Source organism: Perca flavescens, chromosome 6 (genome assembly GCF_004354835.1).
Source record: "Perca flavescens isolate YP-PL-M2 chromosome 6, PFLA_1.0, whole genome shotgun sequence".
Lineage (NCBI taxonomy): Eukaryota > Metazoa > Chordata > Actinopteri > Perciformes > Percidae > Perca > Perca flavescens.
The window spans coordinates 18,368,748-18,382,647 of NC_041336.1; the positions used below are offsets into that span (position 1 = coordinate 18,368,748).

The 13,900-nt window shown below is 45.0% G+C and overlaps 2 protein-coding genes across 2 annotated transcripts; both read right to left on the reverse strand.

The window, feature by feature from the left end:
• Positions 1 to 432: 432 nt before the first annotated feature.
• On the reverse strand, positions 433 to 1,892 carry LOC114557336 (extensin-like). Its single transcript, XM_028580765.1, has one exon. The coding sequence runs from the start codon at positions 1,771 to 1,773 to the stop codon at positions 433 to 435; it is 1,341 nt and encodes a 446-aa protein (XP_028436566.1). The 5' UTR covers positions 1,774 to 1,892.
• A 341-nt stretch (positions 1,893 to 2,233) lies between these two features.
• LOC114557337 (potassium/sodium hyperpolarization-activated cyclic nucleotide-gated channel 3-like) lies at positions 2,234 to 13,683 on the reverse strand. The gene is made up of 11 exons (XM_028580766.1): positions 13,001 to 13,683; positions 7,183 to 7,389; positions 6,659 to 6,872; positions 6,205 to 6,366; positions 4,999 to 5,217; positions 3,882 to 4,028; positions 3,538 to 3,778; positions 3,228 to 3,392; positions 2,826 to 2,864; positions 2,469 to 2,756; positions 2,234 to 2,382 (listed from the first exon to the last, which is right to left on the reverse strand). The coding sequence occupies exons 1-11, from the start codon at positions 13,681 to 13,683 to the stop codon at positions 2,234 to 2,236; spliced, it is 2,514 nt and encodes an 837-aa protein (XP_028436567.1).
• Between the last annotated feature and the right edge of the window lie 217 nt (positions 13,684 to 13,900).

The window sequence follows — 13,900 nt, forward strand, 5'->3', positions numbered from 1 at the left end:
GAGCTGGAAACCAGGAAGTGTCTGCTGTATTGCCTTCGTTTTAAAATTGACATCACGGGAAACGTTCCTCCAAAAGCAGCAAGATTATTATTTTCTCACATTTATTATTATTGTCAAGCTCATTTCCTGTCACATTATGAGAGCCTCAAATGTTTCACATGTATTGCTGTTTCCACTGTCCAAAAAATGGAGACTTTTTTTCCCCTCAGCTAGTGCTTCCATTCCATTTTACTGTTCTTCCTGTTCAGCTCCCCTGCTTGCTCCAACAATCACTAACACAGACATTTAGGTATACATTTGGACTCTACCTGATGTTCTAAGACAATCACATCCTAGAGTGAATGCAAAGATGTACCTGTACACACAACATCATTGGATGTCTTGTGCCAACTCTGACACAACCCACAACACAAGACCAACATCGTTTTAGAATTACATGTTGGGGGGCAGTTTGTGTCTTAGTCCCTCTGAGTTTTTTCTAGCAAGTGGCAGTTGAGGGTCTTTTTTCCCATCTTTAGGGCAGGTGGTGTTGGCAGGGGTGGCTGCATGTGCTGACTGGGTGGGTGTATCGGTGGATGCCTGAGATGTCTGAGCAGGGGTAGAGGGTGTATTGAATTTTGAGGAGTGGGTAGGGGCAGCTGTGGTGGTTGGAATTTGTTTAGATGGTTGAGGAGAGGCAGATTGGATACTAGAAGAGGTGGTGGTGGATGAAGAGGTGGTAGTAAGAGTGGAACTCGGGTATGGACATAAAGTTGTTGAGGATGAGGTTGTCGCTGGGGTTGGTTTGGTGGAATGACCAGAGCCTAAAGTGGGGCTTGGACTAGAGACAGGAGGGGTTTGCTTTACAGGATGAACTGAGAAAGTTATTTTTCTTGGAGAGCTGGTGCTTGCTGATGTTGGGGAAGGAGATGCAGTTTGGGTTGGGGTCTGTTTTGGCACCGGGCTCAAGGTGGGGCCTATAGCTGAGCTGGAGACAGAGGACTGGAGACAAGGGGTTGGACTAGATTTACTTGGGGAGGGGACAGGTGTAACGGGGATGGGAAAGGGTGAAGGTGTTTGGGTAAGGATCTGGGTAGGAGTAACAGGTGCCAGGGTTTGTGTAGGAGTACGGGTACGGGTAGTCTGATTGGGAGTCTGTATTGGGGTTGGGGTGGGACTGGGGCCAGACAACGGAGAAGCAGAAGGAGGTGTGTTGGATGCTTTGGCTCGGGGGCTCTGGGGACATGGTGGGATAGAGGTGATCAAGGAGGAAGGGGGTGAAGAGGAGGTGAAAGATGATTTGGGCCCGTAAGTTTGAGGTAGTGTAACAGGGGTAGATGGAGGCGGTGTGGAGGAGGGGGAGGGAGAGGAAGAGCGGGAAGAAGGTGTAGGGATTGGTTTGGGACGAGGAGTTGATGAGAGCGACAGCGGGTTTGTTCCTGCTGAAGGAGGGGTGGAGCAGGGAGGAGGAGAGGAGGAGCGACAGGGGGTCATGGGGATTGGTTTAGGACGAGGTATCTGGGGGAGTATAGGTGTAGGAGACGAGGGGGTGGGTGCAGATGAAGGACTGGCAGAGGAGAGCGGGGTCTGCTTTGGAGGGGAGGAAGATGGCAAAGAAGCTGCAGAAGGCATGTGTGCAGCTGTAGGTGTGCGTACAGAGGCAGTGTGAGGGGCAGATTGTGTGGGCAAAATCTGTGCTAATGCAGGCGGAATAAGAACTGCAGACTGTGCGTGTGTTTGTGAATTAAACGGTATATTTGCCCACAGCTGTCCTGGAGCGTTAGAAGTCAGCATGCCCGCACTGCCTCCCCTGGCTAATTGTCCTGCCAGGAAAGGAGCTGCCAGCAAATTACCACCAGAGGCCTTCCTGTGGAGAGGCGGGTGGGGCTGCAGTCCAGCCCAGGAGCGGTGCGGCAGAGTGGGCTGCGAGGCAGATAGCAGCCTGGCCTCCTGGGTGAGTCTGCCCAGTGCTGGCAGACATTGAGAACTGTTTCCTCCATGACGTAACAGAGCTTCTTTTGCTCCCTGCTGGCCCATCACAGAAGTGTTACCATCTGACGGGGCGCCACAAGCAGCAAGGGGGTTGGAGGCATGTCCCTTGTAGAGGGGTGGAGTTGGTGGCCCTCCACCTGTCGAGGTTCCTACTGATCCAGCAATCATGGAGGGATGATCAGCCTGGAGGCGGAGGCTGTGATGAAGAGTCCTTCCTTGTTGGACAGAAGTTGGGACAGAGGAGGCTGGTGTGAGTGGAGTTTTAGCAATAGGGGGCGATGTCAACCCACCAGGAGGGCCCATGGTTGAGGGAGAGGCAGCAAATCCTCTTGGAGACAAACCACCTGCTATCCCTCCCATCCCTCCCATCGTCATCATCCCGATGAGAGAGCTCACAGAGGGGCGGAGGGGCTGTAACACAGGAGGGCGAGGGGGAGACAGAGGGAAAGAACAGGAGGGAGAGGGAGAGACAAGAGGGGAGGGCATGAAGAAAGCACCTCCAAGTGCATGCTGCTGCTGCAACTGCTGGAGCTGTTGCTGCTGCTGGTGCATGAGGGCGATGGCTACATTACTGGTGGCAGCAGCAGTCTGCAGGGGGGCGTGGACCAGCGGCGCCCAGATGACCGGGCGCGGCCGAGGTGACACTGTGCCACTTCCTCCCACGACGCCGCTTCTTCCTGCAGCAGCAGCCGCAATGGCATCCTGCATGGCCGTCATGCTGTCGTGTTTGACAATCTGCTGCACCAGCATGCTGTCACAGGAACCCAGACCGCCTGCTGCCAGGCCTCCTCCGGCTCCTGGACCCCCTCCGCCCCGGCCTCCACCACGACCCATACTGCCCCCCAGAGAACCACCCTGGGACGACTTCCGCATGAGCATGGAGTTCTTCCTGCCTGTAATGGAAAAAATTCATTATTCATTTTCTGAGATATAAGTGTGAAGTAAGTTCCAGAAATGGAAGATGAATGTTTACCAAACACATAGCAAACATCTGAGGTTTTAGCGTTAAGGTTTATTTGTTCTTCACTGAGAACATTGCTCATCCTTTATTATTTCAGCTTTTCATTTTTCAAAGATGAGTTCTGACCTTTCAGCTGAGGACAAAGCGGCTGAGAAATTTAACACAATTGGATGGATTATAGCAAATATTGGGCAAGGTCGTTGCAGAATTAAAGAGCTGAATGGAAAATAGCAAGTCACTGCAAAGATTAGATGGTGAGAGAAATGGATGAGACAATCAGAAATCCACAGTTTACCGATACGGTCCAATCGGTCAACAGCAACGGTTTCAAAGGCACGGCGCATCATTGGATGTTCCTCCAGCACCTCGTTAAAGCTATCCACACTTAGAGAGTATAGGCGACAATATGTATCTGCACGGACGCTGGCTGTCCTCCGTCCACGAGTCAACAAACAGATCTCTGAAAAAAAAAGAATAGGCTGTGAGATAAATTAAGCAGTATTATGCATAAACAAGAACCACCACCACCTTCATCTTCAAGTACCTTCTTCCTCTATACCTTCCTACACAACCCAGACTATCTAGACAACTCTGCATGTTCTCACCTCCAAAGTAAGACCCATCGCTCAGCTTGGTTTCCTTATTGCCACGGGTCAGCACAGCAACTCGTCCATGCTGGATGAAGTACATCTTCCGCCCAACAGTGCCCTCGCGAATGATGTAGTCTGAAGGCTGAAACACTTCAAAGCGGAGCTTGATCAGCACTGCAGTCACAAAGTTGGGATCAGCGTTGGCAAACAGTGGCATGTTAGCCACCAGGCTGCGGCAGTTAAAGCTGACTATCTCCTATACAAAGAGAAAGAGGAGATAAAGAGAAAAAAGATTTGCTGGAGGACAGAGCATTTGTGGTTTCTACGTGTAGATGTGTGGTGGTTAGTGACGTTATTACCTCTTTAAGTGGCTCGCTGAGTTCTCCCAGGATGTTCTCCTCATCAAACATTTTCCCCTGGAAGCGGTGCTCATAGTACTCGTGGATCTTTTGCCGAACATCTGCAGGAAGCTTATGGAACGACATGTACTGCTCCACCTGCTTGTACTGCAATAGCACACACATACACAAACATGCACAGGTCAGGAATCTGCAGACTAGAGAACATAAGAAAATGGATTAGTCCACTGGTTCCCAACTTTTTTGGCACGTCTATGGTTGCATCCGATATCACTCGTTCACTCATTCACTGCTTTACATATAATAGTTTACTCAATAGAGAGCTGTACATTAAGATTTTAGACACTCATATAACAACAGTTTACATTTTTTGCATCCATAAATGGGATGCAATTGCTAGCAAAGAGCACTTTTTCCGTTTCATTACTACTGTATATATTTTAGACTCAGAATTTGGACATTTAAATTGAAATGCAGACCGTGAATGCACTGTATAGGTAGTGAGTTTGAACACAGCCATTAAGTTATGAGAAGTTTGACTAAAATAATTTTTCCTTGTAAGATTTTTTAATTCAAATATTTTTTAGAAGCTTGGAAGGTAAAATCTATATACCGGTAGTATTTCGGAAGAAAATAATTATTTGAGAGGGTCTGTCCTATCTTAGTAACCATCCTGAGACCACTCAGATTTTTCTTGCGACCACTTTGGCAGGTCCACCTGACCCCCAGGTTGGAAACCACTACAGTTGTCTTTTGACAGAAAATTATTCAACAACAATTCTGACCATTTTGATTACCGTTTAAAGTAATTTATAAAACAAAAATTCACTGGTTTCAGCTTAATAAATAGAAAGATACTCTGTTTTATATAATTGTAAATTGAGCATGTTTTTGACTGTTGGATGGAACAAAAGAAATTTGAAGATGCCACGTTGGGCTCTGGGAAGTTGTGATTTCTGACCCTTTATAGAGTAAAATATTAACTGATTAATGGAAAAAAACAACCCAAAGCTTCATTAATAATGGATATTATCATAGACAGAAATTGATTGAATCAGGTTTAATGGCTGTACTATAAAAAGAAGAGCAGGACTGATGGATGAGCGTCATGTTTCACCTTTTCCTGGTACTGTCTTCGTGAGGAGTCCAGTGACTGGATGAGAGCGGTGGCATGGCCGATGAACATGGCGTAGCAGGTGGCACCCACGATCATACTGAGCATGGTAAGCCACACATCAGTCATCCCTTCTGGAGCCTGGGCACCATACCCGATACACAACATGTGGCTCATGGCTTTGAATAGAGCATAGGAGTACTGCACACCCCATGTGTCATTCTGTAAGTGAGAGGCAGACAAAGAGGGTGACAGGAAGAGTAAAAAGAAGTTTCAAGTGTTAATTACCAAGGCGCTGCCATATTGAGCTGTTCTTATTTTAATCAAGTTGCAGGAGCTTTTTTTCTTAGAGGCACTCACACTGACCACATCACTTCAGAAAATACAGCTAGGATCATAACATGTAACAGAAGAGCAATTTAACAGTCCAAACCCACTTTGCTTTAAAACAGGGCGGCTGCAGAATGTATACAACCACACAGACAATAAAAAGGCTGAATTATTATATGAATGTCTAAGACTACAAATAAAAAGGCAGCCTCTGTATATGTGTGTGTGTGTGTGTGTGTGTGTGTGTGTGTGTAAGTGTGCGTGTGTCTGTGTGCGTGTGTGTGTGTGTGTGTGTGAATGCCCTCCTATTTTAAATTGAGTCCTATTATACAAAGATGTTAATGGTCTTACGGATGAGGGGACTTTCTCTGGGGAAAATCCCAGCATCAGCCTGCTTAGCAACAGTCACCCAGGCAACTGCTGAGACATTAGTCAGCTAATTATACAGCTGTGTATATGTCTGCATTCATGAACGTCCACATCCATACCCCTGCGTGCATGGGGACCAAATCTCCAGGTTGATCACTGACAAGGTTTTTAATTGGAAAATATTTTTTTAATTTTCATGATGATGATGATAGTCAATCTTATTCTAACTGGACATGTTGCTGCATGAGCCAATTAACACAGATAAGGAGCAAACAATGTAAAATCTGATAAACACCCTCACTCTGCACACACACAGATAACCAAAAACAGAAGCTTTCTGAATCTATGATTTGCATTCATCTGAAATAAATATTGGGCACACGGTTCAAACAAGCTGAGATAACGCCTGAATGTCAAGTCATTTGTTTGTTCTCTGCACAATAAATTAATTCCCTGAATCATATTAAAAATAACAGTCAGTTACATGCACAGGGCTGGTTAGAGACTCACCACCATCAGGTTCTTGGAAACCCAGCAGTCAGGAGGGAAGTCCTGCAGCATGGGGACCAGGAACTGAAGACAGCCGTCCCAGTGGCACAGCAGCAGCATCATACCAATCAGGTTAACTATCCTCACCATTGCACTGGCAAGGTCATAGGTCATATGGAAGATCTGAGGAGGAGCAGAAGTAAATAGGAGGAGTAAAATAAGGATGTCGGTGGGGTAAATAAAATGATGGGAGGGCAGGTGAGGTTAACCTTTTATTCCAAAATTGATCAAAATGAATTTTAATAAGGCTTTTTCTACAGTTCCTGCATGCTATTTCGTAAGTAAAAGGTTTGTTATGAGCCACACCTTACATATTAAATGAGTTTTAAAATTCACAGAGATAAGTCTAGCAATGCCAGACTACTTTCACACAAATAGCCCTTTCCCTTCTCTGTTTCCAGCCTCTGTTTCTCACCTCCTCCCACTGGTGGATGTAGCGGATGAGTCTGGACAGGCGGAGCAGTCGAAGCAGGCTCAGGATTTTGGTGAAGCGAAAGATGCGCAGTGCCCTGGCCGTCCTGTAGACCTCGGAGTCGAGACTGTCCACCATCAGGAAAATATAGTCCACTGGGATGGACGACAAGAAGTCCACGAGGAACCAGGTTTTCAGGTAGTTCTGGCGGATCGCCCTGAGTTAGAGTAGGATGGAAGACCAGTGACATTTGTAATTTGGCAATCAAGCTTTGTGGAAGTGAGTCCAACATTTGGCTAGCTTAAAACAATTCTCATCAATATTCAACAGGGACTCAACTGGAACATGAACAAAGCTCTGCCACCGGCTCCACGTCACCTTTTCACATCTCACACATGGATTGTTTCAACACAAACCCAGCAGATGGCTAGAAGAGCAAATTTAAATTCATGGTGACAGAGCTGTTGTATTGATATTCTCGACCTTACACACACACAAAATCAATGCCCCCAAATGCTTCTGCTGACCTGGGGTCCAGTAGTATCTCAGTGTTGTCTTCCTTGATGATACCGGTCCTGAAGTTGAGAACCAAGTCGACCATGAAGAGAGTGTCAGACACCACGTTGAAGATGATCCATGAGGGAGTGTTCTCCTCTCTGAAGAAAGTGATGCCCACTGGCAGGATGATTAAGTTCCCCATCATCAACATTAACATCAGCAGGTCCCAGTAGAATCTAGACAGAGGAAGAAAGTGTTGATCAACTGTGTTTTATTTTTTTCTGTGTCTGTGTCTATGAGGTTGTACTGTAAGTCTAAGATATTTGTTTGGCTTTTTATTTTATTTTATTATGTTTCTTGTGTTCACACTGAAAAAGTCTCCCACAATGCAATGCACAAAGGACATGGAGGAGCTGTTAAATGCTGGACATTTTTCAATAAATTGTGGGTGGTGGATTGGAAAACAAAAAAGTATTAGATCTTAGAAAATATTTTTTGTCTATTTGTGAAGTTTGATTTGAACTGCATGGGACCGATATCTTGAGGTGAGTGGTCAAGGGACCCCTTCAAAAATGGCCATGCCAGTTTTTACTTCGCCAACATTTAGCAAGATCACAGCAATTAACAAGTGGCAGGCCTAGTCCTCATAAAGAAATTCTAATTAATACTATGCTCTTTTCCCATTTTGAGATATAATCACCTGTTGTTATAAAATGGTAAAGTAAATAGACTTGTTTGTACTGTATATTAACTGCAAAACACACCAGCATACAATTAGTGGGATATTAACAGAGCATTGTTAATGTTATTGTTAACACCTGAGCTACTTTCCTTTCCTACTATGACAAGTCAAAAGTCTGCTTTGAAAAAGGCCTGTTGTATTCAACATTACCTAAGCTTTAGCAATAATGTAACCTCTACATTCATGCCAATAAAACTTGATTGATTTTCAAACTTAAAAAGACCATGCATTTTACTACCCCGTGATGAACATAAATAAATTGATTTTAAAGTGTTTTATGTGATTCAGTATCGTACTGACATAAAGTTGTGAGAGATAGATCCAATAAAGAAAGGTCAATACTGAAGCAGCAGAGGCCGAGATTTCCTGACATTTAAAGTGAAGTAGACTATCTGGGTCAAGCTGCAAAGACAATGGATCTTACAAATCTCATAATGAACTCGGATAGCGTCTTTCATTACTTTCTGCACTCATCTTACAAACTTCAGACCTCCAGTTTGTACACAGGCCCAAGCTGACACAACCTTGATGACATAATCAGGGTTATTTCATAGGACTTTAAAAGGATTTGCAGAGCCACAGAAGACGATACTTCTTTTTTTACTGGCTGAGTAGTATTCTCCATGAAGAGTAAACCACCCTTTGTGTAGAATGGGTCTAGTGCCCCTTTCAAGGACTAATCGGATGGATTTGGATGTGCAAACAATTGCTAGTCTTTCTCCTCTCCTTCCACCAACACCATCTTTTCTTCCAGTTAATCCTTTTATATCTAATTTCCCTATATACATTCTCATGTTAAATTTATAGTCTCCCCTTTGTTACATTCCCCTGAGCCAGACGGTGAGTATAACAACGTGGGGATCATCCATGACACTAAGAAGTGCAAATTCTTCCTAAGATTTTTTTTTTTATTAAAGTATAACAGAAGAGGCGATCCAATCATCTGGAGATGATGGCTGTCATCTTGCTGTCTTTTTCATCCTAATCCCTTCATCAATCACCTTAACCCATATCAATTCTTGCATCCTCTCTCCTGCTCGACACACTCGCTCTCTTTCTGCGAGAAAGTACACTCAAGCTCTGAGGTCGATTGCTATTGAGCTCTAATTTAGTAACACAACCTCATGTGGTGTGACGCTGCCACTGATGAAGATTAAGTATGAGTCATCACTCTGCTATACACACACACTACTCCCTGATTCTGTCACTTATACTGACACATGTATCACTTCATCATCACTGGCAATAAATACAGGGATTATTTACAGCAACACAGACACAGTGGTTCTGTAGCTTCTGTTGTGACAGGGCTGGAGATTTATTTCTCACCTTGAGGACACACTTTGTAACTCTGATTAAAAAGAACAATGCTTTAAATCAGTGGTTCCCAACCTGGGGTCCGGGCACCCCTTAGGGGGGCGGCAAAGATCACAGGGGGTGCGCAAGTCTTTATCTGGTTTGAGGTTGTTAAACAAATTATGATAATACACTAGAATATATAATGTATACAAAAGTCAGTATAAAAACTATATATTTTTGTTCTCGCATAAAATTGTGGACAGGCTACTTAGTAGGCCAAACCTCCGGGATCTCTTAACCTGTGGCCCTTGCTGTCATCAGGTCAGCTGCTCGCTGCTATCATCCTTGTTTTTCCTGCCGCCACGGCATCACTATTTTATGAATGAAACATGGCGGAGAAACGTAAAAGTCCTGATAACTGCTCTGTATCAAAAAAGAAAGTAAGGCTCTATCTCGAGAGTTACCTCAACTTCGGTTTCGGGAGGGGGAGGGGGGCTCAGCAAAAAGGTTGGGAACCACTGCTTTAAATCATATATTATATTATTGTTATATATTAGCAAATATTTAAAACTTCAGTGGTACTTAATGTTCTGATGGAGGACATTACCTGACGGAGCTTCTTGAGAGGTAGAATATTATTTATAATAATGTGACAGAGAGAGGAAGAGCTGCTATTTCAAATCCTGGCAATTTTTTTGCATTCTAACCACTGCAGCTTTAATCTAACCTCAATGGCATGCAGCAATATTGTTTTAGGTTGCTTGGTAACGTAATAGTTGACATTGTACATGTCAATGCACATTAATCTGCCTATGTGTACTAGATTTTGCTGTTATTACAGAGATGTGAGACCATACAAATGAGAACAACCAAACAGACAAGACAAGCTATCAGATACAAACTAAAATTGATGTGAAGGTTTGTCATGATGGCTAAATACCTGAGGAGAAGGTGGACTGATGCAACACGGGCTGTGTGTAGCGCACGCACACACACACAAACACACACACACACACACACACGTTGGAATTGTAAATGCAATCAAAGCTGTTCTTTTTTTTTTTTTACTGTAATTGAGGCCAAGTGTCTGCTGAGCGGCCTTTGATTGGCCCTCGGGCTCCTTTGGTTGGCCAGGTGTCAATTCTGAGCAAGTTTCCACCTATTATCCTGCCAGACAGACAAACGAGCACAACTGCAACAGGCTATTACGTAATAAGTCCCTGTTACTATACGTGTAATTAATGCCGCCAACACTGTCTCAACACGACTCATCTTTGGTGACAACCAAACTGTTTTCTTCTCACTTTCTATTCTCTCTCTCGCGGTGTTCCATTGTATGAATAGTCTTCTGCCTCGCGTTATGTTTTCCTAAAGGTGCAGCAGCAACCCATCTTTTCTTAATGACGTGAAGGGTGTGAGGGCTTATCAGTGCAGTCAATAATGACAGACCACACACACACACACACACACACACACACACACAATAAAGGGGCATAATAAAGGGGCTTTAGAAATAAGTAAAGTATTTCCTTCTCTCTCGCTCCAGCCTCACAAAGTTCCTCTTCAGACGTCGCTCCAGACTACAGGTACTTAACTGAAAAGTTAAATGACTGAATTATGCATAATGCATACTTAACTTGCATAATTTAGGAAGTCATACATAATTGATTGAAATTCAATTGTGATTCTCTGATGGGTTAATTGGGACTATTAGCATCTTTACAGTGGCTATCTTGCATGAATATCAATAAGTACAGGAGAGGCATCCATCCATCCACACCCCTTCATCCATCCATCCATCCATCCATCCATCCATCCATCCATCCATCCATCCTTCCCTTCGTTCCTCACTGACCTTGTTCACCGTATCTCCTGTGAGCAGACTTATAAACAGCACTTGTGAGTGATCATTAAATTGACAGACAATACAAATGTCGTGTGTGTGTGTGTGTGTGTGTGTGTGTGTGTGTGTGTGTGTGTGTGTGTGTGTGTGTGTGTGTGTGTGTGTGTGTGTGTGTGTGTGTGTGTGTGTGAGAGAGACAAAAGTGGGCCAGGAGCCTTGGGGATCAAGTCATCCATTGTTGCAGCCTGTCTGGCGATTATGAATACTGTCTCTGCCTCTTCTGCCCACCAGCACATTTGTAGAAGTGTATTTATGCATTATAAGTCTCTAACAAATCAATGACCAGCATGTTTATGTGTGCTCAACATGTTTGTCTGTAAATAATAAGTTAAAAGTGTGTGATGGTGCATGCAATTTGGCCTTATGTGTTTAAGACAATGGCAAACATTCACAAAATTCCCCTCCCATACTCACCTCCATTAAAAAAAGAAAGCCAGAGAAACATTTACTAGGAGAATTCACCACCGGGTTCATGTTTATCTTTGTGAGGAGACTTTTACTCAAGGTAACCAAAAATAAACAGCCTCAAAATAGCAATTTCACCTCAGGAGTTATTAATTCTCTTTTATTGTTCCTTGCATGGAGTCACCAGCAGGGCATGTTTTGCTGGGTTCATCTATCGTTCACATGAAAACATAATTAAAGGTCCCAATGGAATGAAAATTTAACTTTATTAGGTTTTCTAACATTAATCCCTCCAGCCTGTCTATGGTCCCCCAGTGACTAGAAATGGCGATAGGTGTAAACCGAGCCCTTGGTATCCTGCTCTGTCTTTGAGAAAATGAAAGCTCAGATGGGCCAATCTGGAATCTTCCCCTTATGACATCATAAGGGGAAAGGTTACCTCCCCTTTCTCTGCTTTGCTCGCCCAGAGAATTTTGCCAACCCATGAGAAAGAGAGAGACATCATGGCTTGCAAACGAGCGAAGCATGGCAGTTGGTCAAGGCCACACCCCCCACCCTCCACCTTGCAATTCTGCACCAAGGCTGAATTTTGGGAAAGAGACTTCAGATACAGTATTAGGGGACCACTAAGGCCTATATAAAAGCATCCAAAAAGCAGCATGTCATAGGACCTTTAACATTTCACCTAATTGACATGGAAGGCCTCTCTCACTGCTCCCTGATCAGCCAAAACACTGACTGGCTAAATCTGTCCTCCTAATTTGCATCTTCTCGCCTTTATTTCCCTCTGTGAAATTATTTTCTTCTAGAAACAACAGGCTATCAGTCTCTAGAGTATTTATTCTCTCACTAGTACAAATGGAGACCTGCCATTGCTGCATGGTTTTTACACAGGAGGCCTTGTCACCTGCACACTACCCGTTCTATAAACATCACTCCCTGCCTTCATCATACTCCCAGGGACTTTGCATTCATTCCTCTTTTTTCAGTTCTTCCTTTTAACCTTTCATACAACCTCTGCCTATACACTATGTTTCCTCCAGAGACTCTCCCATTGCATATTTTGCCTCTCCTAACCCTCCTAAACATCACACATCTTCCTATACACTTCTTTTGTGTCCCCACCCAGCAATATACATTTAGCCTCCTGCATATCTCTGTCCTCCTCCCCATTTCCCCCAGTTATCAAATGAAGAGGCTGCTGAATGTATGATAGGTTTCTCTTTTTCTGTTCCTCCCTTTACTTAAGTGTCTATCACTATACTTCAAGTGTGCTTGATAGAGCACAGCTTCCACTTGCTTTGATCCATATGTCAACCAAAATAACTGTGTCTTTTATGTGCTACAGGCTACATTTCTTTTACAAACCAACATCAGCTGTGGTGTGTGTGTGTGTGTGTGTGTGTGTGTGTGTGTGTGTGTGTGTGTGTGTGTGTGTGTGTGTGTGTGTGTGTGTGTGTGTGTGTGTGTGTGTGTGTGTATGTGTGTGTGTCCATACCTGAAGTCACTGTATGGGTGTATGATCCACGACCCTGCTGATTTCAGTCGTTCCTGCTCCAGTGCCACAGCTTTGTGGGATCCAAACATGCGCAGGCTGAACTTGTTGACCCCCGGCTGAAGCATGGCTCCAAACTGTCTCTGGATGAAGGTGCTCTGGTTGGAGTTGCTGTAGTCCTCCCCGTCAAGTCCCATGCCAAACACACCCAGTCCAAACTGACCCATCATCTCAGGGCTCCCTGCAGTGGTGTTACATGCCGTGGTGGTGGTGGTCTCTGGGCCTGTGGCCACCACCATCACTCCGGTCCCGGTGGAGGAGGTGGATGGCAGGGCGGCACGAGTCGAGGCAAAGCCCAATAAACGAGGAGGAGGATGAGCTGTGGCAGAAGAAGAGGGCTGGGGCACCGGGGTGGTTGGGGTACCTGCTGTGCGGAAGGGAAGGCCGTCCCTGGTGGAGGAGCTCATGATGGAGAGACGGCGGCCGCGTCCACCTAAGGAAGTGCTGTCCGCCCCGAAGGAGCACCTCTCCCCTTCCAGTGAGGCCTGGGACAGCCTGTAACCCGGAGAGGGCAGGCTGCCCTTACTGCGCCGCTTCGAGTCCCCTCCGTTATGTCTGGGGAGGCTGTCACCCCCAGACACTCCGGCACTACCGGGGGTGCCCACACCTCCAGCCACCCCATCCATCCCAACTCCGGGGGGAATAGGATGAGGAGAGAGAAGGAAGGGTGAATATAACCCGTAAATCTCAGTTTAGTGTATTTGGCCTGTCTATATTACATAGGTGAGAATGTCAATGTCAATCTGAATGTTGAATTGAAGCTAAAGCTAAAGAAAAGTGGTCATTCTCCTGGAGCCGGCTGCTCACACCTCCGCCCTATCCCTCTTTCTGCCGATGTGTCCA